This window comes from Camellia sinensis, chromosome 4 (genome assembly GCF_055761805.1).
Source record: "Camellia sinensis isolate YWXY chromosome 4, ASM5576180v1, whole genome shotgun sequence".
In the NCBI taxonomy this organism is placed as follows: domain Eukaryota; kingdom Viridiplantae; phylum Streptophyta; class Magnoliopsida; order Ericales; family Theaceae; genus Camellia; species Camellia sinensis.
Window position 1 is genome coordinate 40,017,906 of NC_138964.1, and position 24,651 is coordinate 40,042,556.

The 24,651-nt window shown below is 31.9% G+C and overlaps 1 protein-coding gene across 3 annotated transcripts; it reads right to left on the reverse strand.

Moving 5' to 3' along the window:
- Positions 1-763: 763 nt before the first annotated feature.
- Positions 764-10,661, reverse strand: LOC145824576 (large ribosomal subunit protein bL35c-like). 3 transcript variants are annotated; one of them, XM_082924652.1, is made up of 4 exons: positions 10,351-10,640; positions 10,152-10,268; positions 1,986-2,023; positions 764-984 (listed from the first exon to the last, which is right to left on the reverse strand). In XM_082924652.1, the coding sequence occupies exons 1-4, from the start codon at positions 10,609-10,611 to the stop codon at positions 930-932; spliced, it is 471 nt and encodes a 156-aa protein (XP_082780778.1). In that variant the 5' UTR covers positions 10,612-10,640; the 3' UTR covers positions 764-929. The 3 variants fall into 3 exon arrangements, with proteins under 3 accessions (XP_082780778.1, XP_082780779.1, XP_082780780.1); XM_082924653.1 differs by lacking the exon at positions 1,986-2,023 and having other exon boundaries at positions 10,351-10,661; XM_082924654.1 differs by lacking the exons at positions 764-984; positions 1,986-2,023 and adding an exon at positions 7,346-7,432.
- Positions 10,662-24,651: the final 13,990 nt, after the last annotated feature.

Genomic DNA, 24,651 nt, shown 5'->3' on the forward strand with positions numbered 1-24,651 from the left:
CACGGCAGAAATAGTGCATTCAAAAGAGAATGCAACATTTTATATTGGATGCCAACCCCTCAATCACTTTTAAGAGAGTGAATAGACTAGTTTGCTCTTTGGTTTTAGTGTAGTTTATGAAGAGCCATTATCAATTGGGCTAAATTGACAAAATGTGAAAAATTCAAAGGTAAAATTGATGTAATTAGAACTACAAAAACTAAATTGACACAAAAGAAAACCTACAAGAACTATGGTCCTAATTTTTCCAAAAAGAAAAATTGCAAAAATAAATGTTTGAGAAATATGATGCAAGATCATGAGGCAAAAGGCGATGGGATAGACATTCATGACCATGGAGTTGTGCGAGGATAACAAATATTTCAAATTTAGGCCTCTACAGAGAGGAAATGGTTAATCAAGCAAACCCATTATAGATAAAACCTAACAGTTGCTACCACATGGCAGTGGTTTAAAGAGCCATCGAACTTTTGCCCAAAAATACCAATTATCGATGGTCTACTTACTTGCTAATGGTTGATAAAAAAATAAACATCAATTAACTGAAACCAATATTGATGCAAATTTAAGTAGACCCTTTAATTTAACTAGTCTTGGCATGCTACACAATAAATAAATAAAAACACCAGAATGCAGTGCCAAGAAAACTAAAGTTACCAGTGCTTGAAAGCTGCAAGGAACAAAGCTGTGCAAAACTCAATCCCCATGAAAACCAACTTCATCATATTGTGTGTGTTGTGTCCATCCTATGACTGCATTTCCGTTTACTCAATAAAATTGAATTTGAACTTCAAGGTTAAAAAATTTCATTACACAAGTTGATTAGAAGAACTTGAACCATTAATAGATTCCTTTATAGTTTACACAAAACGGGAGAAATCATCTTCCAAAACAATTGAAACATCACCTCTAATTTTGACGATTTACCTTCAGATATGGCAAGGCACCAATGACATTGTCATAGTCACTGCGGTTAACTTGTAGCTGTAAGAGAACAAAATTCAATCAAAACTGAGAAATAACTGAAGGATCAACGTATTGATATCAGCATATGTTCTATTCTTTTGAATTTATTTTTCTTACTTGTAAACAATTCTCTATCAAAATATCAAAAACTGTGATTCCAGATCAATGGCAATATCAACCAGTCACTGATATATATATATATATATATATATTAGCAATGATCATTTAAAATGTGTTCATTTTGTTTTTCATGACACATGGGCAACTAGTTCATTTCCCTAGATATCATAACATCATTCATTTGGGTAAATGTTACTCATTAAATTTTCAAGGTCCAAGCTCTCTCTCATTGCAGAGAAAGGCTACTTGTATCCAACAACCACCATCTTCTATCCAAGTAAATTTACTAGCCAAAACTTTAAAAGAGTTGGGGTTGGAGGGGGGGGGGGGGGAATCTAAAAATGAACAAATATCGATGACATCATAATATTCAATTTGTTTGGGAAGTGGTTTTTTTTGTGGCTCTTCAGAAATATGGGTGAAAAAAAATGAAGTGTTTGGGAATGGCTTTTTATGAAAAAAACGTGCTTTTTTGAATGGCCTTTTGATTTTTTGGCTTTTTTTTTTTTTTTTAAGTGACTTTTTGACCTTTTGGCTAAATTAGCCTATTGCCAAATGACCCCTAAGGCTGTGTTTGTTTGGAGGATTTAATGAGAGAAATAGAAAGAGAAAAGGAAATACAATCTCACTTTTTGTTTGGTTATCATGGAAAACACAGGGAAAATGAAAATGAGAGGAAAATGCAATCCCACTTTTTTGTCTTTTGGTTCACTTAGCCTCTTTTTTCTCAAATTCTTAACTCAACCAAACATAGCTTGGAATTTGAGTCCTATCAATTCCTTCTCTTTCTCATTCTATTTCCCTTTCCCTTTCTCTTTCCATTTCTCTCATCAAATCCTCCAACCAAACACAATCTAAATTTCTGCTAAGGCTTAGATTCCAAAGGTAAGAAGTCAGGCCTTGGGTTTGAAATGAGCCACATAAACCCCTTCATCGTCTACAATAACAAGTGGACAAAATAATCAATACTTGAGAGAACTCTCACCATGATCACCACAGACAATCTTCCTTAAAGCTAATTGTCATGAAGTTGCCTTGTCAACATCAACATGTGATGCTTTGTTATGAGAATTTTACGATTCATGATTTTATTTGCATTTTTTTGCAAAATCGATACAGATCTATGAGTGAGTCTATTTTGATGTGAATCTCTAGTGAATCACACGATTCACTATTGATTCACGATTTGATTCAATTTTTACGACACATGCAATTCTTAAAACTATCATGATTGTCATATTTTGATTCCTTTTTTCTCTATTTTTTTTATTTATTTTATTTTTTTAAAGTTAAAATGGCATAATACAACTTCTAATAGTGTTTAGTACAAAAATAACTAGCATAAAACATATTGTTATTTTGGAGATGACGGAGTTTTCAATGGGATCAAATCAAATTGAGTGAGTCAGACACAATATGTTTTTAACTTTTCTTCTCATTTTTTTTTATTTTTATTAAAAGAAATTATAGTGTATTTTCTAAGGATGCCTCATCCTCCTCTCTTTGGCTTTGTGCCTTAATATATTCTTGTTTGTTGTTGATCAAAAGAAAAAAAAAAAAAAAGAAGTAACTTGCAATATGAATTATCTATTGCTATTTTATTGAAAGAAAGGTACTTCAATATTATATGGGTGAGGTAACATTGAAGTAGAAAATAAGGATATACGCTTATGAAATATCAATATGGTGTTTTAAGTTATTATTATTTAGAAATTGAGAGTTTGCTTTTGTTTACTTTTTTTTATTAAGAATGGTTGATAAGCAATATCTAAAAAAAAGAAAAAAGTATGATGGTGATCTTACATGGAAACATGTGTTAACTTCTTACCTAGTAGGCCACGTGCTTATCATTCAAAACACCATGTTTATTGATTTAAGTCTAAATATTTTATATTTATAAGATATATTTAACATATAAGTGTGTAGATATATTTTTCTAAGTAATTTATAAAAAGTGACAAAATCTTTATGATCCACGATTCGATTCGATTCATGATTCGGTACAAGGTCATTTCGATTCACGATTTGACAACTATGATGTGATGCAGCACTAGAAGAAAAGTAAAGGAGAAGAAGAAATATTTCCAAAATAAAATATCAAAACTTTGTCAAGGTGGTACACTCGTAAAATTACATTATATCCATAATGAACAAATATCGATGACATCATAATATTCAATTTGTTTGGGAAGTGGTTTTTTTTGTGGCTCTTCAGAAATATGGGTGAAAAAAAATGAAGTGTTTGGGAATGGCTTTTTATGAAAAAAACGTGCTTTTTTGTATGGCCTTTTGATTTTTTGGCTTTTTTTTTTTTTTAAGTGACTTTTTGACCTTTTGGCTAAATTAGCCTATTGCCAAATGACCCCTAAGGCTGTGTTTGTTTGGAGGATTTAATGAGAGAAATAGAAAGAGAAAAGGAAATACAATCTCACTTTTTGTTTGGTTAGCATGGAAAACACAGGGAAAATGAAAATGAGAGGAAAATGCAATCCCACTTTTTTGTCTTTTGGTTCACTTAGCCTCTTTTTTCTCAAATTCTTAACTCAACCAAACATAGCTTGGAATTTGAGTCCTATCAATTCCTTCTCTTTCTCATTCTATTTCCCTTTCCCTTTCTCTTTCCATTTCTCTCATCAAATCCTCCAACCAAACACAATCTAAATTTCTGCTAAGGCTTAGATTCCAAAGGTAAGAAGTCAGGCCTTGGGTTTGAAATGAGCCACATAAACCCCTTCATCGTCTACAATAACAAGTGGACAAAATAATCAATACTTGAGAGAACTCTCACCATGATCACCACAGACAATCTTCCTTAAAGCTAATTGTCATGAAGTTGCCTTGTCAACATCAACATGTGATGCTTTGTTATGAGAATTTTACGATTCATGATTTTATTTGCATTTTTTTGCAAAATCGATACAGATCTATGAGTGAGTCTATTTTGATGTGAATCTCTAGTGAATCACACGATTCACTATTGATTCACGATTTGATTCAATTTTTACGACACATGCAATTCTTAAAACTATCATGATTGTCATATTTTGATTCCTTTTTTCTCTATTTTTTTTATTTATTTTATTTTTTTAAAGTTAAAATGGCATAATACAACTTCTAATAGTGTTTAGTACAAAAATAACTAGCATAAAACATATTGTTATTTTGGAGATGACGGAGTTTTCAATGGGATCAAATCAAATTGAGTGAGTCAGACACAATATGTTTTTAACTTTTCTTCTCATTTTTTTTTATTTTTATTAAAAGAAATTATAGTGTATTTTCTAAGGATGCCTCATCCTCCTCTCTTTGGCTTTGTGCCTTAATATATTCTTGTTTGTTGTTGATCAAAAGAAAAAAAAAAAAAAAGAAGTAACTTGCAATATGAATTATCTATTGCTATTTTATTGAAAGAAAGGTACTTCAATATTATATGGGTGAGGTAACATTGAAGTAGAAAATAAGGATATACGCTTATGAAATATCAATATGGTGTTTTAAGTTATTATTATTTAGAAATTGAGAGTTTGCTTTTGTTTACTTTTTTTTATTAAGAATGGTTGATAAGCAATATCTAAAAAAAAGAAAAAAGTATGATGGTGATCTTACATGGAAACATGTGTTAACTTCTTACCTAGTAGGCCACGTGCTTATCATTCAAAACACCATGTTTATTGATTTAAGTCTAAATATTTTATATTTATAAGATATATTTAACATATAAGTGTGTAGATATATTTTTCTAAGTAATTTATAAAAAGTGACAAAATCTTTATGATCCACGATTCGATTCGATTCATGATTCGGTACAAGGTCATTTCGATTCACGATTTGACAACTATGATGTGATGCAGCACTAGAAGAAAAGTAAAGGAGAAGAAGAAATATTTCCAAAATAAAATATCAAAACTTTGTCAAGGTGGTACACTCGTAAAATTACATTATATCCATAATGAACAAATATCGATGACATCATAATATTCAATTTGTTTGGGAAGTGGTTTTTTTTGTGGCTCTTCAGAAATATGGGTGAAAAAAAATGAAGTGTTTGGGAATGGCTTTTTATGAAAAAAACGTGCTTTTTTGTATGGCCTTTTGATTTTTTGGCTTTTTTTTTTTTTTAAGTGACTTTTTGACCTTTTGGCTAAATTAGCCTATTGCCAAATGACCCCTAAGGCTGTGTTTGTTTGGAGGATTTAATGAGAGAAATAGAAAGAGAAAAGGAAATACAATCTCACTTTTTGTTTGGTTAGCATGGAAAACACAGGGAAAATGAAAATGAGAGGAAAATGCAATCCCACTTTTTTGTCTTTTGGTTCACTTAGCCTCTTTTTTCTCAAATTCTTAACTCAACCAAACATAGCTTGGAATTTGAGTCCTATCAATTCCTTCTCTTTCTCATTCTATTTCCCTTTCCCTTTCTCTTTCCATTTCTCTCATCAAATCCTCCAACCAAACACAATCTAAATTTCTGCTAAGGCTTAGATTCCAAAGGTAAGAAGTCAGGCCTTGGGTTTGAAATGAGCCACATAAACCCCTTCATCGTCTACAATAACAAGTGGACAAAATAATCAATACTTGAGAGAACTCTCACCATGATCACCACAGACAATCTTCCTTAAAGCTAATTGTCATGAAGTTGCCTTGTCAACATCAACATGTGATGCTTTGTTATGAGAATTTTACGATTCATGATTTTATTTGCATTTTTTTGCAAAATCGATACAGATCTATGAGTGAGTCTATTTTGATGTGAATCTCTAGTGAATCACACGATTCACTATTGATTCACGATTTGATTCAATTTTTACGACACATGCAATTCTTAAAACTATCATGATTGTCATATTTTGATTCCTTTTTTCTCTATTTTTTTTATTTATTTTATTTTTTTAAAGTTAAAATGGCATAATACAACTTCTAATAGTGTTTAGTACAAAAATAACTAGCATAAAACATATTGTTATTTTGGAGATGACGGAGTTTTCAATGGGATCAAATCAAATTGAGTGAGTCAGACACAATATGTTTTTAACTTTTCTTCTCATTTTTTTTTATTTTTATTAAAAGAAATTATAGTGTATTTTCTAAGGATGCCTCATCCTCCTCTCTTTGGCTTTGTGCCTTAATATATTCTTGTTTGTTGTTGATCAAAAGAAAAAAAAAAAAAAAGAAGTAACTTGCAATATGAATTATCTATTGCTATTTTATTGAAAGAAAGGTACTTCAATATTATATGGGTGAGGTAACATTGAAGTAGAAAATAAGGATATACGCTTATGAAATATCAATATGGTGTTTTAAGTTATTATTATTTAGAAATTGAGAGTTTGCTTTTGTTTACTTTTTTTTATTAAGAATGGTTGATAAGCAATATCTAAAAAAAAGAAAAAAGTATGATGGTGATCTTACATGGAAACATGTGTTAACTTCTTACCTAGTAGGCCACGTGCTTATCATTCAAAACACCATGTTTATTGATTTAAGTCTAAATATTTTATATTTATAAGATATATTTAACATATAAGTGTGTAGATATATTTTTCTAAGTAATTTATAAAAAGTGACAAAATCTTTATGATCCACGATTCGATTCGATTCATGATTCGGTACAAGGTCATTTCGATTCACGATTTGACAACTATGATGTGATGCAGCACTAGAAGAAAAGTAAAGGAGAAGAAGAAATATTTCCAAAATAAAATATCAAAACTTTGTCAAGGTGGTACACTCGTAAAATTACATTATATCCATAATGAACAAATATCGATGACATCATAATATTCAATTTGTTTGGGAAGTGGTTTTTTTTGTGGCTCTTCAGAAATATGGGTGAAAAAAAATGAAGTGTTTGGGAATGGCTTTTTATGAAAAAAACGTGCTTTTTTGTATGGCCTTTTGATTTTTTGGCTTTTTTTTTTTTTTAAGTGACTTTTTGACCTTTTGGCTAAATTAGCCTATTGCCAAATGACCCCTAAGGCTGTGTTTGTTTGGAGGATTTAATGAGAGAAATAGAAAGAGAAAAGGAAATACAATCTCACTTTTTGTTTGGTTAGCATGGAAAACACAGGGAAAATGAAAATGAGAGGAAAATGCAATCCCACTTTTTTGTCTTTTGGTTCACTTAGCCTCTTTTTTCTCAAATTCTTAACTCAACCAAACATAGCTTGGAATTTGAGTCCTATCAATTCCTTCTCTTTCTCATTCTATTTCCCTTTCCCTTTCTCTTTCCATTTCTCTCATCAAATCCTCCAACCAAACACAATCTAAATTTCTGCTAAGGCTTAGATTCCAAAGGTAAGAAGTCAGGCCTTGGGTTTGAAATGAGCCACATAAACCCCTTCATCGTCTACAATAACAAGTGGACAAAATAATCAATACTTGAGAGAACTCTCACCATGATCACCACAGACAATCTTCCTTAAAGCTAATTGTCATGAAGTTGCCTTGTCAACATCAACATGTGATGCTTTGTTATGAGAATTTTACGATTCATGATTTTATTTGCATTTTTTTGCAAAATCGATACAGATCTATGAGTGAGTCTATTTTGATGTGAATCTCTAGTGAATCACACGATTCACTATTGATTCACGATTTGATTCAATTTTTACGACACATGCAATTCTTAAAACTATCATGATTGTCATATTTTGATTCCTTTTTTCTCTATTTTTTTATTTATTTTATTTTTTTAAAGTTAAAATGGCATAATACAACTTCTAATAGTGTTTAGTACAAAAATAACTAGCATAAAACATATTGTTATTTTGGAGATGACGGAGTTTTCAATGGGATCAAATCAAATTGAGTGAGTCAGACACAATATGTTTTTAACTTTTCTTCTCATTTTTTTTTTTATTTTTATTAAAAGAAATTATAGTGTATTTTCTAAGGATGCCTCATCCTCCTCTCTTTGGCTTTGTGCCTTAATATATTCTTGTTTGTTGTTGATCAAAAGAAAAAAAAAAAAAAGAAGTAACTTGCAATATGAATTATCTATTGCTATTTTATTGAAAGAAAGGTACTTCAATATTATATGAGTGAGGTAACATTGAAGTAGAAAATAAGGATATACGCTTATGAAATATCAATATGGTGTTTTAAGTTATTATTATTTAGAAATTGAGAGTTTGCTTTTGTTTACTTTTTTTTATTAAGAATGGTTGATAAGCAATATCTAAAAAAAAGAAAAAAGTATGATGGTGATCTTACATGGAAACATGTGTTAACTTCTTACCTAGTAGGCCACGTGCTTATCATTCAAAACACCATGTTTATTGATTTAAGTCTAAATATTTTATATTTATAAGATATATTTAACATATAAGTGTGTAGATATATTTTTCTAAGTAATTTATAAAAAGTGACAAAATCTTTATGATCCACGATTCGATTCGATTCATGATTCGGTACAAGGTCATTTCGATTCACGATTTGACAACTATGATGTGATGCAGCACTAGAAGAAAAGTAAAGGAGAAGAAGAAATATTTCCAAAATAAAATATCAAAACTTTGTCAAGGTGGTACACTCGTAAAATTACATTATATCCATACCCACCAGTACTTATTGAAAAATATTTCCATTTTTGCATGTGTATTATGCCTCCATCTATTTCGTACTTTGTCAATAGAAGTTTACACAACTAATCTGGTATCTTTGATATGTAATACCAAAAATCCATTTAGATTCTAACACCAAATTCATCATTCAGCACCTTTCCAAGTCTTTTTTCCTTAAGAAGCAGTAATTTTTCAATCATAACACCCTATGTTTCCTCACTGCTAGTAAGTACATGCAGCCTGCTCAAGGTTTTCACAATGTGGCTAATTTATCTAAAAGAAAATTGAAGGAAAGAAAGGTAAAAAGGAGATAAGAAGTCTCTTAAAGAAAATAAAATAAACAACAGAGCAAAAGAGCAATATCAACTTCTGCTTGCTTCTAGGTTTAAGAATTCCTTAGTTGTTGCACCGAAACATATAAATATTGACTGCTACAAATCCCCATGAAGCTTCCTTGCAGAGGAACATAATCAGCCTTACAAGGCCTGCCTATAATAGCCCTTTCTTTGCCATGGATCAGCCTCATCATAACCTTATTGATTCATCAGAAGTAACTAGCTTAAGGCCTTCAGCTTAAGGATAGACAAGTCATTCTATTATCAATCTGGTAGCCATTATCATGAGAATACCAATCCAAATTCAGCTTTATCTCTAACACAAGAGGCTTCCAAAATTCATTAATTAAAACTCAACCAAGTTGGTACACAAAATAGATCATTTGGCCCAGTACTATCTAAATAGGCCCCAAAGTAACAGCTGAATAAATAAACTTCAAGGTTGAAATCTTGAAATCGCTATCCAATATTGGATTCCTTAGAAAACTTCAAACTTCATAACAAATTATGATCGAATGAATGTCAATCGTACCAATGGATTTTAGCTTTCATCTTCCAAGCCTAATCATATCTAAAGAACTAATATTGATCTTTACTTATCATATACACACATACATGCATGGTTGTTAGAATTGTACGATTCACAATTTGATTCATATGATTCAATATAAGTTTTAACAAAAACGATTCGAATCGTGATGTTGCATCAGAAATTGAGTGAATCGTGCAATTCAATTTCCGATTCACTATGATTTGTTACGATTCAGTTATATTCTATTTTTGTTTTCTCTTACATAATGCATGAAATCACATGGTGTTCACCAAACTATCAAGACATATAGAAAAGAACAATTAGTTATATTTATTTTTACATCATTTTAAACACTATGATTTATAAAATTAATCTTATGAATCACGATTCAACACTGTTCACTATTCTCTATTTTGGCAAAACAATTTAGGATTCAATTTGCGATTTGACAACAATGCACACGTGTGTGTATATATATATATAAACAGAGAAATTGAATGAAATAAAAACCCAATTAATACCTCCTATTCTAACACATAACTACTAACTAAAAGGGTGAAACAATCGAATAGCAATAAAATTATGCATAAAGAAGAGATTGAGAATGAGTTAAAAGAGGAAAAAAAAAGCCCTAACCATCTTGGAGAGTCGCAATTTCCTCTTGGTATTCTTCTTTCCAAGCAAATGCTGCTTCCCAGCTCTCCTCCTCATAATCTTCCCACTACCCGTGACTCGAAATCGCTTCGCCGAAGCCTAAAAACACCCCAAAAAACATATCAAATAAGTACCCAATTCCTCAATTACATACAAAACACACAGAGATAGAGAGAAAGACCTTGTGGGTTTTCATTTTGTAGCCTTTTGCAGAGACGACGGTTAGAGATGGGGGGGTTGGAGTGGGAAAGCTGAGACGAGGAAGGATTGGGGAGAAGCCAGATATGGTGTGTGAGGAACTGAGGTTGAGTGAGGATTTCTTGGTGAATTGTGAGAGTCGAACAATGGTAGGAGTGGTACGAAGACTAGTAATAGAAGAGCGAGCAAATGGGGATGAGACTTTGAAAGCAAAACAGAAGGTTGCTGTTGAGGAGGACGCCATTGTTGCTTTCTCTCTGCTATTTGTTGTTTTGGTTGGTTAAAAAAAAATATACTCAAAAAAATAACTTATATTTTAATTATAATCATCATTAGTTTTTCGTTGTTAAGTAATTTTATAATAAAAAATGCATGTAAATTAAGTAGATATAAAATCAGAAAAATATTTCTTTTGCATTATTATTTTGCTAACATACACAAATTATTATTATTATTATTATTTGTGTGTGTGTGTTAGAGAAAAAAAATGATAAAAATCACCTAAAATTAAAAACTACTACTGGGCTGGGTTTTTGAGTTGAGGTTTGTGTGCTTGGGCAATTGAGTTTTGAAAACGTGTTTGTGAAAATCTTAATCAAACAAGTTTTTGTTTTAAAATTTGAATTTAAAAAAAGTTTTGAAATATATGTTGTGAAAATCACATAAGTTTTAGATTTTCAATTTTGAAAAAATATAATTCAAAATGCAACCAAACGGACGCAAGCTTTTCTATTACTTCAATGAAGACCTTGTGAGTTAACTACCAAAATAAATGTATATTAACCTAAGAAAAATGCTTGGGAGCACTAATTAGTGCTCCCACTAATTAGGTGGCAGTGAGTCTCGCCATTAATGATGTGATGCTTTGGTCTTGGAGTTGTATTTTTTTTTTTTTTTACTTTTTTAATGCATTAGTGCTATTAGTGGTGATGTTTTTAGTGGGATGAATCATTGTTGTTAACCTAATCCCTAATTGTAGTGACTAAACTAACAAAGAGAAAAGGGGTTGTCGCGTGCCACCGTCGTAATGACTTTTTTCTCCAAATGACACATTTTAAGTTTTTTTTTATTTATTATTATTTAAAAAAAAGGTAAATTAACAACACTTCTCGAGATTTGACTAAAATACAGATTCACCTATGAAATTTGAGAAATTACATTCCGTCCTTTGAAATTTATATTTGCATTACAAATTGACCATTGAGATTTATATTTGCATAACAAATTGACCCTTGAAGTTTATATTTGCATAACAAATTACCCCCTTATTTGTTATGCAAATATAAATCTCATGAGACAATTTGTAATTTTTCAAACCTCAGGGAATAATCCATATTTTAGTCAAACCTCAAGAGCAGTGTTGATAATTTCCCAAAAAAAAAAAAATCCTACTTTATTCCAAAGACACTCTTTTCATTATCTTTATTATACATAAAAAAAGAAATTTATTTGAAGTAATGTAAAGTGACAATAGTAACTATATATGATAAGGGGAAAAAAAAATACATTTGGAACAAAATAGAGTGTAAATAGCAACTCCAAAAAAAAATGAAAAAATCACTCATAAATCCCATTTGAAAAAAAGTTATTCCATTTAGTCCTAGAAGTTTTCATTCAAACCAATTAGTCTTTTTAATTTTGGGTATGTTGTATTTCCTTGATTTGGGGTTTGAAAGTTTACTTGTTTGTCCTTGTGTGTGATTTTGTTTGAATTTTTTCCTAATGTTGGGTGTGCGTGGATAAGGTGGGTTTTTACTTTTCTATTTTTTTTTTTTTTTTTTGTGGGGATATAGTGGAGTGATTTGTAGGTGGATGATGTTACTCCGTTTGTGATGTTATTGGTGTGGTGTTCATTTTTTTTTTTTTTTTGTGTGGTGTTCGTCCCTATTGTAACATTGACATTATAACATTAACATTAATTAACATCCAAACGTAATACTAATGTAACACATAAAAAAAAACCCTTACTATAGTTTTCCCAAACGCAACACTCCAATATAACACTCCAAAAAAATTTCTTAGTATAACACTATAAAGTAACACACACAAAAATTTCTTATTGTAGCACTCTAATGTAACACACAAAAAAAACTCCTTAGTGTATTTTTTTCAAACGTAACTCTCTAATATAACACACAACAAAACTCCTTAATGTAACACTCTAATGTAACACACAAAAACTTCTTAGTGTAACACTTTAATGTAACATACAAAAAAATTTCTTGATGTACTTTTTCCAAATAAAACACTCTAATATAATACTCTAAAAAAAATCATTAGTGTAACACTCTAATACAACACACAAAAACTCTTTAGCATAACATTCTAATGTAACACACAAAAAAACTCCTTAGTATACTTTTTATAAACGTAACACTTCAATACAACACTTTAAAAAAATTCCGTAGTGTAACACTTTAATATAACACACAATAAAATTCTTTGGTTTACTTTTTCCAAACATAATGCTCCAATGTAATACAAAAAAAAAAAATTCTAAGTGTATTTTTTCTAAACATAACACTCTAATGTAACACTAAAAATAAAAAATAAAAAAGGAATGTGATATTCTTCAAATCATTCCAAAAGGAGTACAAATATTCCTTAGTAAGTTTTAAACAAATGTATAATTTCAAGCTTGGGTGTTACTTTTGAAAAAAAAAAAAAATACACTAAGGAGTTTTTTTAGTATTTTTGTGTGTTACATTAGAGTATATTATATTGGAGTGTTACGTTTGGAATTACACTGATTGAAGTGTTACGCTTGGAAAAAGTACACTAAGAATTATATATATATATATATATAGTTTTCACATTGGAGCATTACGTTTGGAAAAAATGCACCAAAGAATTTTTTTTTAGTGTTACGTTGTTACGTTTAGGAAAAATAAACCAATGAGTTTTTTATGTGTTACATTGAAGCGTTACGTTATTAGAGTGCTATATTAGTGTAACAACCCTCGTCACTATTTACCGATTAACCACTGATTACTGCTAAACTGAGACTGATTATGATTGGTAACTAAATTGATTGAAGTACTGAACTGATTGACTAAAATCTGGAACTGAATTAATTAAGTATATCTGTTCAATTGTATGTCTATCTGTTGACTGTTTGATTATCTGTTCATGCCTTTGTGTTTAAATTGCAAATTGAAGGCCTTATCAGTGGCCAAATTTGAAATTGATTGATGATTTGTGATCCTTAGAATTAATGTGATTTTATGGCATATTTAGTTAAAATGTGATTTGGTATGATTAAATTAGGTTAATTATTGATAAATTGCACAACTTAGACTTAATTACTATTTTGCCATCCTTAGTGGCCACTACCTCAACATGTTGAGCCTTATTAACACGTAGACACACATTTATTCAGCCACATTTGAGAAGCTAACCGACCAAGATAGAGAGTGAGAGAGAGTTGAGTTGTTCTTGAGAGTTTGGCTAGAGAACTTGAAGAACTGAAGAGTAAATTGGCAAATTGAGCCTCTAAACTTGTAATTGAGGAACCTAGGTATGAATTTCATCCTTCTTATTGTGTATTTAAGTTCCTTCTAGCATGGATCATGGTAGTTTAAAGAGCTAAGTCAAAAATTGGTTCATTAATGTTGGATTGGAGCTCATTCCATGCATACATGTTTGAATTGTTGGATTTTGAGTTGATTCCATGGAGAATTGTCACATGCATGCTCATGGTTATGTTAAGTCCATGTTTTCATCTTGTTTTTGTAAGAGTTAGCTCATTTGAGCTTGTATTTAAAGCATTGAAATGATCTAAATACATGCATGTTTGCATGTTCTTCATATTCATGAAAATTGGTTTGAATTGGATTTATTTGAAACACTCTTGGGCTTTGATTTTACAAATTGAGCTTTGAATCATGTTAAAGTATGAGTTTTGGGATATTTTCTAGAAAATTGGCCCAAGATGATCGAAATTTATGGTTTAAAACTTGGTTTTGAGATTGAGGTTTAAATCTGGAATTTCCAGAATTTGGACTCACGCTCGAGCGGGGTGACTGGCGCTCGAGCGTGGAAATCGTGCTCCCAGCATTTTGTTCTGTTTTGAAGTCCGCTCGAGCAGAATAATTGACGCTCGAGCGTGATATTGTGTCTTATGCTCGAGCGGGTGTCGAGCGCCCAATCGAGCGTGATTTTCACCTATCCAGCACTTTTGACTGTTTTGCAGAACGCTCGAGCGGGTAATTCTACGCTCGAGCGGAAACCTTTGTCTGCATGTCCACTCGAGCGGAGTAACCTAAGCTCGAGCGTGACCCTTGTTTTCTGAAAATTCTGAAAATGCTTTTAAAGTGCATCTTTGCATCCTCATCTCATCCTAGGCATTATTAGGCCTAGTTTAAGGCATCTTAATGAGGATATAGATATAGAACCACACCGAGGCAAATTAGGGATTAAGTTATTATTTTTTCCCAACTGTGTAGCTTAGTGTGTGTTCAATCTGTAACTGTGTAGGGTTGGCGACTGGGGACGCGCTCTAGCTTTACTGTAGCCCAGAACTCTGTGAGTAACAACTATGTAAAGATATGTTCAAAATGATTATCTTCTGAACAATTGAACTGTACTACTTTCTGAACTGATACTGTTAATTGAATAAATGTATGTCCTATATTCTGAACGGTATTGTGGCATCCTTAGCAACTACTGTTTACTGTTACTGTTACAGAGATCTCTGTCGGTTCCCTGTTGGAACCACTGCTGTTTACTGATTGATGGTCATCATTTACTGTCCGGTCTTTTAAGATCTACTGTTTACTGTACTGTTATGCTAATGGATGTACCACATATGACTGAATGACTGATATACTGAATTAATGAACTGTTTTCATTACTGTAAGGACATTCATTCACAACCCTTTTACGCATTATGTTATTCAGTAGGCTTTAGCTCACTACTCATATATATATGTAGGTGTACAGGCATCAGACCGTGGTTAGAAGCGTCGGGGTAAGCTCCAGTTTTGTCGAGCCAACCTATGTGCCTCACTGCGAGGTTCCGAGCCTGTCAAGCTTTGGCTTAGGGGTGTTTTTAATTTCCCCGTCTGTCTCTGTATCTGTTTTGTATGACTGTATAGACTGTTACGGTACTGTTTAATAGGGATTAGGTCCCTGAACTGAATGATTGTATATATGTACATACTGTTTTGTCCGACTGTATATATATTTGAATGAAAAGTCTTTTTGGCATACAGACTGTCACAACTCATTGGACATTGTTTATTTACTGTATTGGTTTCCGCCGGCCCCTGTACTCTGTATTACTATATTACTGTTAAGCAGGCCTTCGGCAATCTTGGATTACTGGCCGGTTACGGTGCTAAACCCATAGGGGCGGGTTTGGGTCGTGACAATTAGAATATTAGGTTTTTGTTCATAATGTGAGATTTGTTCTAGAATGAGGAAAAATCCAAAACTTCTATAATTCAAATTGCCTAAATGTGTAATTTTACATTTTGAGAAAATCACTTTTATCCCTAAAAAAATAAACTGAGACATGTAAGTGACTACCATTTTCTGCTTGGAAGAGAGACAAGATCCCTAATCCTTGTTTCCTTTTGGAAAGATTTAAAAAGAGATGGATGATTATTTATGTTGGGGCTCTTTTCTGCTTGTGATTCCCTACAATTGCATGGTTCCCATTGATTAGTTTGGGTATTACTAGGCAGCTAGTTTTCAATTTTTCATTCATCAAAATTTTAGTATAAGGCCTACAATCCTTGTATGGAGCAATCTCCGTTGTGTTTTTAATTGTTTTTCTCCTATTTATAAGTAAAATTAAATGGGTAAAAAATAGTAAAAAATTAAGAAGGCAGATGAGTCAAAACATGAGATAGGGTTGGGGAATCTTCCCATTTTTTTAAAAGTAAAGATAAATATTAAATTAGAAATTAGAAATTAGAAAGGAATGTCAATCTGAAATATATTTCAGTGAGAGTCATGTGCAGATTGCATGGGTTGCTCTACTATTGTCTTTTATCTTTTACTAGTGAAAATTGCAATTTAGGCTGAATTTTTCAAGTCCTAGTTCAATTTGGCTTTGGATTCTGGAGATGTCATAAATTTATCATGCCTATTAGTTGCCTACCCCATACGAAAATGAACCTTTATTTTGGGTACGTCTTGGGGGAAGATCCTTTCCAGTTCCAACACTTACTTTATATAATCATCATTCAACACTTATCCAAATGCCACAATTCAATAGCTAGTCACTATCACTTGTGGTATTTGGATAAAGTGTCAGATGATGGTTGTATGAAGAAAGTGTTGGAGAGGATCCGGATTCCATCTTGACACACCTTAAAGGTGTGTAGTTACGTACTTTTATCAATATGAGGTGGGTTTAAAGGTGTGTTCTAGATAATGGTTGGAAATGTTTATAGCTTATGTTGTTGGCTTTAAAGGGTGATCGCTTGAGCTTTGGGTTAGTTCAATCTGCCTGTAAGTGTAACTTGCTGGCAAGTAATATTTGAGAGTACAAAGAGTTCTGTGATTTTATATACTTGAAGGTTTCAGCTAATTTAGCAGTCGTCACCTATTGATCACGTTTTCATGTCTGGTAGAGTTTTGGAGGCCAGTACACGAGGTTAAAACCTCTAATTAGCGCATTTTAGTGAGATTTTCATTCATCCCCCTTTTTGAACATGGCTCGTTGTGAGAATTATTTTGTTCTCCACTCAGGTTCTTTATTTATTTATTTCTTTTTCATTTCAGACTTTTTTTTTTTTGGAGCCATGATATTATTCATTTGAATTGAAATCAGTTGTTTTTTTGTGCTCTAATGTGTTAAGGGGACCTATTTCCTATATGTTCTGATAAAATTTGCTTCTTATCAAATAAAGTTATGATTTTGGGAAAATAAACTAAAGAGAAAAGATGGATTGTGATACGCTTCACACGCAAGGATCATGAGGAGTGCATAATTTGTTGATAATTTGAACATACCAATGTTGGAATTTTTTAAAGCTTAATGTGTTCTTAAGTGGTATTTGTCATTTTCTTAGATGAGTTTCTATTATGTTTCTAAATTCAGTGTTTATTTTTGTTCTGTTTACACTATCTTAACTGCATATTTTGACAGTTGGGTTCAACTTTGTCCATCTGAGTAGAAGCTGTTTTTTTTTTCATGGTTTGTTTTTGTTGTGATAAGATGTGATTCTTCATATTGATAATGTTGCAGGGCTCATGGAACTACTTCTGGGATTGTACAGTCCATTGATATTCATCCATCAAGAAAACACACTTGTATTGTAAGATGCCGTTTTTTCATTCTTCATTCCTCTCATAAAAATATGTAGATTTGATGGACTAAGCTTAACTCATGGGCATAATGTAGTGTCCATCAAGTAAGAATTAAAAACATCAGAAAGTAAATGCCGAGGCATTAGGACAACGGTATACAAACTATTGGGTTTTGTTTTAGCTGTCCCCATTGTTCTCTCTCTCTCTCTCTCTTCACCAAATTTTTTTTTGGGGGGGCGCAAAATTACAGTATATTTGGAATATCCAGTGGCTGATAATATTTATGCTTGGTCTGTAGTTTTTCTTAGTTGCCAAAAGGTTCAATAATGACTTGGTAAAGATAACAAAAGATGATGATTTGGAATATAAACTAAAGCCTACTGTTGCTTGTGTTAGAAACAGGTCTTATCAAAATGTATCATATTGTGGTATTATAAGGGGTTTGGGCAGCTATATAATTATATGGTTTATTTGATTGCCACACTATAACGAAGTTTGTTGTTGTACTGCTGCTGCAGATGCATGCTGATATTCTGTCCTTGAGTCAACTGATTAGCTTTTTTTGAGATAACTAGGATCTCTAATTGTCTGCTGATTAAGTAGCTGAGATAGCTCTGCTTGTGTTTAGTAACTGGTTGATGTTCATCTTGATGATCATTGAGATTTATGTATTGGTGCAAATACTGCCAACTCTGACTAAAATTGTTTCTATGGCATATGTCTATGAATTTTGATTTCTCAACTATTGCTTCTTTTTTATTTTTTATTTGTTTTTTCCTTTTAATATTAAATATACCAGACAGGAATTATGCTTATGAACATTCATTTAAGATGATGCCTCCAAGGAGAACCCGTTTTTTACTGTTAAAAAAAAAAGCTTGCATGCTTAAATTTCATGCTGGGTGATGATTCAAAGGATTTTGTGATCACATTGAAATTCTTCCATGTTTAATTATTGGATTACATGGTTATTTGGAAACCGAATAAGTTGTCTTTTTGTGTTCTGATTTGAGAAATTTTTCGAGATTGTTTATTTATTATGCTGGTTTACATGAAGGCAGGAGGCTCTTCTGGTACTGTATTTGCATGGGATCTTCGGTGGCAACAGCAGCCAATAGTTCTTTCTGGGGTTGCAGCAGGTGAGTTTCAGTCCCACTCATTATCTGAGAGTGAAATTTGGGAGGTCCAGTATGACAGCTATTCTTCAAACATCGGTAACATGTCAACATCACAGGTGTTACCTGTTATGATCTACTCAGAAGATGGAATCCTTGCTGTTGTTGAACAAGGTATGAAATTTGTTGCCATATTTGGCTTTTTCCGTTTGAGTGCTCTAGTGGAAAGGCTTAAGGTCATCTTATTTGCCAAGTGGCTGAATTCATATTTCTTGTTTTCTGTGGCAAAAAGATAGAGCTGGCACACTTAACTAGAAACTATAAATCCATCCAATTTCACCCATTTAAACTCTCGTCAAAATATATAAATAAACGGGTTATAAATGAGTTGTATACCTGTTGGGTTGATCTGGTTAATTTTTCGGGTTAATGGGTTGATCAGATTAATTTTCCATACCTTTGTGCCAAATTCAACCCAACTCACTTAAACCCCGTTTATTAAACGGTCAGGTTTTTTAAATGCATTATTCGTTTTGACCCATCCAAACCTTTTGCCTCCTCTACAAAAGGAATACTTGCTTCAGACAATCTGTAACCTCTCTTATCTGGTGGTTGATTTGTTTCACACTGTTCCTTTGCACAAGTGAGGAACCCATTGAACTCTTGGCTGAACCATGTGCTATCAACAGCTTTGACATTGACCAACAGAACCCCTCGGTGATGTGTTTTTTCTTCTCTCTTTCTCCTATACTCAGTTTTGTCTCAGAGATGTACAACATTTTGCTCTTGGGGATAAATTACTTTGCTATGTCATATATCTGTGGAATTGCTAAAAATGACTGATGATTTCAATTGTTGCCATAACAGGATGTGATATGTAGTTTAGAGTGGGAGGCTATTGCTGTCTTGATGAGGGCATAATTTCTGAAACTAAGATGAAGAATCCAGTGGCATAAATAGGATCTATTCATTATCCTTTTAGTGTATCGTAAAAAGTGAAAGTGATGATCTACTTGGGGCAAAAAGAAGCAGCACATCGTGATTTTGGGAAGATGAACTGGGTAGTTTCAGTTTGTTCTAATAACCAGCATATGCACCCAAAAATGTAAGGTTTATAGTTATGCTCTATCTTATCTAGTAGTACAGAATACAGTTGGCTTTTTAACCGCACCAGACTGAATCCATGTTGGAAAGGTTATCTTGGGCCATCTGCTTTTGTTTTGAAAGACATTGCTAACGAAACACTAAAGCCATGGACCCAAAAAAAGTTGCCATGAAAACTGTTTAGAGCGCTAGTGCATGGCTGAGATTGATTTATTGTATTGTGGGGTTCGTGGCTTAGATGAATTTTAAGCACACAATGATGTTTTTGGATAATATTTACAACAATGATTCATACCACTAAAAAACACCACTAATAGCACAAAAACATTGGAAATGTCAAAAAAAAAAAAAACAAAAACAAAACAAAACAAGGTCACTGTCACATCATTAGTACTCCTCCTAGTGCTTCTTTTTTAGTGCTCTCAACCATTTTACTAATATTTATGGGTTTGTAGCATTGTTGCGAACAAATTGCAAGTTGCAGTTGCAGCTGACTATGGCTTGGCCCAAGTTAATTGCTTTCAACTACATTAGTAAGGGTCATTTATTTATTTGATTTCATTTTCTTTTAAGTGCCTTTAGACTAGAAATGGGGAATGGGTCAAATAAGATTTATTTATTTATTTTACCAAAGACAAATTTTTTATTTTTTGAATTTTTTTGTTGTCTTTTTGGGTGGAAGTTTTACAATAACTCTTCCTTTTAAGAGAAAACCAAGACTGTTTTATCAACAATAATGTTAGATTTATCATATTTTTATATTATATCAAGTTTTAAATTTTGTCAATACGATATTGGCAATAAGTTTCATAACTAATGTGTATTTGTAATGTAATATCATGTATACAAGTCTAATGTACTATTAATAATTAGATTAATGGTGAATTACACTAACGGTCTCTATAGTTTAGGTCTTATATCATTTTGGTTCTTAACTTTTCAATTGTGATATATTTGACTCTGAATTTTGATTATGAATTTTCACTCTTGTTCCAAATAAGGACAATTGAAGATACCATTATTCAATTTCAAGGGCAAAATTGTCGATTTGATAAAATATAAACTAATTTGACAAAAATAAATGTCAAAAAAATATTTTTGAATTTTAAAAAATTATTTCCACCCACTAAAAATAAAAATTATGTAAAATTGATAAATCTTTTAGACATTTAATTTTTTTTACTAAATTAATTTTTATTATGAGTTTAGACGATAATTTTGAAATGGGTGGCTGTTTTTATTTTCATTAAATTGTTTTTATTTTTTTAAAAATCAAATGTTGCGACAACTTTGATATCATTATTAAACCAATCTATTAAATCAAAAAATTAAAAATTAAAAAAATTTCATATATTAAATATATGGATTACACATTAAAAGCTTAATAACCACTCATTACATGATCGTTATCCAAATACATAATAAAAATTAATTTAGTGAAAATAAATAAATGTCTAAAAGATTTATCAATTTTACATAATTTTATCTTTAGTGGGTAGAAATTATTTTTAAAAATTCAAAAATATTTTTGGACATTTATTTTTGTCAAATTAGTTAATATTTTATAAAATTGACGACTTTGCCCTTAAAATTGAGCAATAGTATCTGCAATTGTTCTTATTTAGAACAAGATTCAAATTTCAGGATCAAATGTGTTATAATTGAAAAGCTAGAGACCAAAGTGACACGAGTTCCAAACTATAAGGACTATTAGTGTAATTCGCTCTTAAATTAATATTACATATGGTAAATAAGAATGTAGTAACCTTTGTTGACATTGTATATTTGTGTATTTTTTTTTTTTTTTTGATTGGTAAAATTTAGTGATTATTTGTTAGATTAGTAAGATCTCCCTTCAGAGTAAACTTGTTAATTTAGATAAAAAAAAATAATAATGAAAAGTTGAGTATAATTTTAAGTGTTAAGATTTGTTAATTTAGAAAGTGAATGAACACCATCATAGAAATATCAAAGTATATTAAGAATTTCTTTTTGGGGAGTTGGTATTTACACTCCATTTTATTCCAAATATATATGTTTTTTGGTCATTATATAGTTACTATTGTCACTTCACTTTACTTCAAATGAATTTCTTTTTTATGTATAATAAAGACAACGAAAAGAGTATTTTTGGAATAAAATATGATGAGAATAGTGGTTTTTTTTTTTTTTAATAACGTAAAATGTGTCAGCTGGAAAAAAAAATCATTACAATGGTGACACGCTACAGCACACTAACATATATTTCAAAACTCTTTTTAAACTCAAGTTTTAAAACCTAAAATTTATTTGGTTGAGATTTTCACAAACATGTTTTCAAAACTCAATTGCCAAAGCACACAAACCTCAACTCAAAAACCCATCCTTGTATTAGTTTTTAAATTAGGTTAATTTTATTTTTATATATATATTTTTCAGTATTAAGTAATTTTATTTAAAAAAAATGTGAAACATTTTAAATGCATATAAATTAAGTGGATATAAAATCAAAAAAATATTTCCTTTGTATTATCATTTTACTCTAACATACATAAACATGTCGATTATGTATACTCTTATGTGAACAAGTTACAATTGTGTTTCGAGCAAAACCCAAAACGAAAGTCAGTGAAACAAATATGCCAGGAAAATGTTAGTTATCATGAAATTTTATTTAAAAAATTACCCCCAAATGTAGGATTTATGAGGTAGATTTGGAGTTGATGGAATGATGATTATACTTAAAATATAAGTTATTTTTTGAGTATTTTTTTTAAAATACAAAATATTGTTAACTAAGTAAAAACACCTCAAAAAAAAAAAAAAGGTAAAAACACTCTACTTATACTAACAATATATTTACAAAATAATATAAATTTTAGAATTATTTTATTTCAAACGAAAACAGGGATGAAAATGACAAAAAGACAATGCAACCATTTTTTATTAGATGAATTATTATTATTTTTATGGAAAATTGACGGGTGAGTCTTATTTTGGGAACTTATGTTCCAGGTAGTCCTAAATGTATTCTTTTGAACCGCGGTACTCATGTCTGTAGATTGATTAAAATACCACCAAGTGTAATGGTTTGGGTGGGGTGTTGCACCAAGGATTTTAGAGTATTTTTTTTTTAAAATTTTTTAAAGTGGTGTATTGTATAGTTGAGATTTAATGTTGAAAAATTGATATGATTTGTCATTAAATCTCAACCACACAATGTACCACTCTAGAAAACTTTAAGAAAAAAAAACTCTAGAGAATCCTTATCCGGGGTGTTGATGCAGCGTAAACCATTAACGAGCCCCAATATGTGAATTTACTTGCTCCGCCCGACCCACCCACATATGACCCGTTCACGTTGTGCAAACCCCCATTTTGGAAACCCCCCTAATTGATAGACGACTGTAGCCCTAGAATCAAGCGATGAGATTTCGTAGCTTCAAAATTCAAAATTTCGTCGATCGAATCCCACGTTGGAGATTTGGTTGTGGGGTTTCAAAGTGTGGGACGGGAAGTTCGAAATTGTAATGTTGAGTTGCTTGTTCTTGTTCCATCGTTGAAGCTTTGTTCACGTCAGGCGAACGCTGCAATCCCAGTTTTTGACGATGTCGGGTAAAGGTGCATACCCTGTTTTTGTTTGAAAATTATTGGATTGTGTCATATTGTTGTTTCACGTCATTGATTTTGCTGGTTACGAGTTATTGATGTGTTGATTTTGTATAGTTTCTTACATGTTTGTGGTAATACTATGGTTGGTGGGACGTAGCATCACATGCCACACATATTATGCACGCATTAATGAACAAAAAGGGTGTGTGTGGTTGTCAGCAAACTCGTGAGTGTGTTTATGGGTGTTCCTTTTGTGATTACAGTGTGTTGTAGGTGGGGTTTGAATGTTTTTTTTTTTGTTAGCTAGTAATACGATGTGGGCCTAGGAAAATGGAGGGGTCATGTGTGGCGGACGTTGTTCGTGGTTTACGATGTGTGTGTCAACGTGTGGAATCTTTATGCTGATTTCTCATTTACAGACATACATCGTCATTTTCTTGTAAAGTTTGCGCTAGTGGGCCGGTGTTGGTATGTCCATGCTGCTTTCTTGTAGTGCAATGTATAGACATCTATTACTGGCTAACTTATGTTTACAATTGTTTGTTGTTTGTCGTGATGTAGGGGTGTCGAAGATGAACAGTCCATGTACGCATTCGTGTGAGCGTAAGCGGCAAGCAAAGGGTGGCGTGACATCGCCAAACAAAATTGGGGTGAATATTCAAGGGCGTGTTCTGTTCAAGCAGTCCAAAATTCTAAATCGTGCAAGTGTCACTCCGAAATGTCACCGTACAAGGTTGAATTTAAGGTCCAACATTGCAGGGATTATGAAGTTAGTATACACGTTGCAATTGCAGGATGAGCACATCATTTTCCTTAAAAAAAATATATAAAAAGTATAAAAAAAAAAAACCCTTATGGCTTATGTTCGAAGCTATTCTCATCAATCAGCTTGACCACACTGAGTTCCGAAAAGGGGACAACCTGGTGGTGAATATTATCCGGGCTTACAATTCTTGTGATGGTACATTCCATATAGGAGGGCACAGTGTGAGCATTGCGGATGAGGACATAATGTTAATATTTGGGATTCAATGTGGTACTAGTTTTCTTGATTTGACCCCACGACCTAAGCCACCGTCTGATTTCATTCAGCGGAGGTGTCGTAACACCAGTCGCATAACCTCAAAACTGATACGGAGCCTATTAGTTGAGGCTGCTGTTGGTAGTACTGATCGAGATGTAGAAGACACAGTGAGGCTGCTGTGCTTATACGC

Coding starts and splice junctions, on each gene's coding strand:
- LOC145824576 (XM_082924652.1), bottom strand. CDS start 10,611: ATGGCGTCCTCCTCAACAGCAACCTTCTGTTTTGCTTTCAAAGTCTCA. Junction 2,024..10,151: donor AATTGCGACTCTCCAAGATG/GTTAGGGCTTTT, acceptor TTGTTATTGTAG/ACGATGAAGGGGTTTATGTG. Junction 985..1,985: donor TGGCTCATTTCAAACCCAAG/GCCTGACTTCTT, acceptor GTTCTCTTACAG/CTACAAGTTAACCGCAGTGA.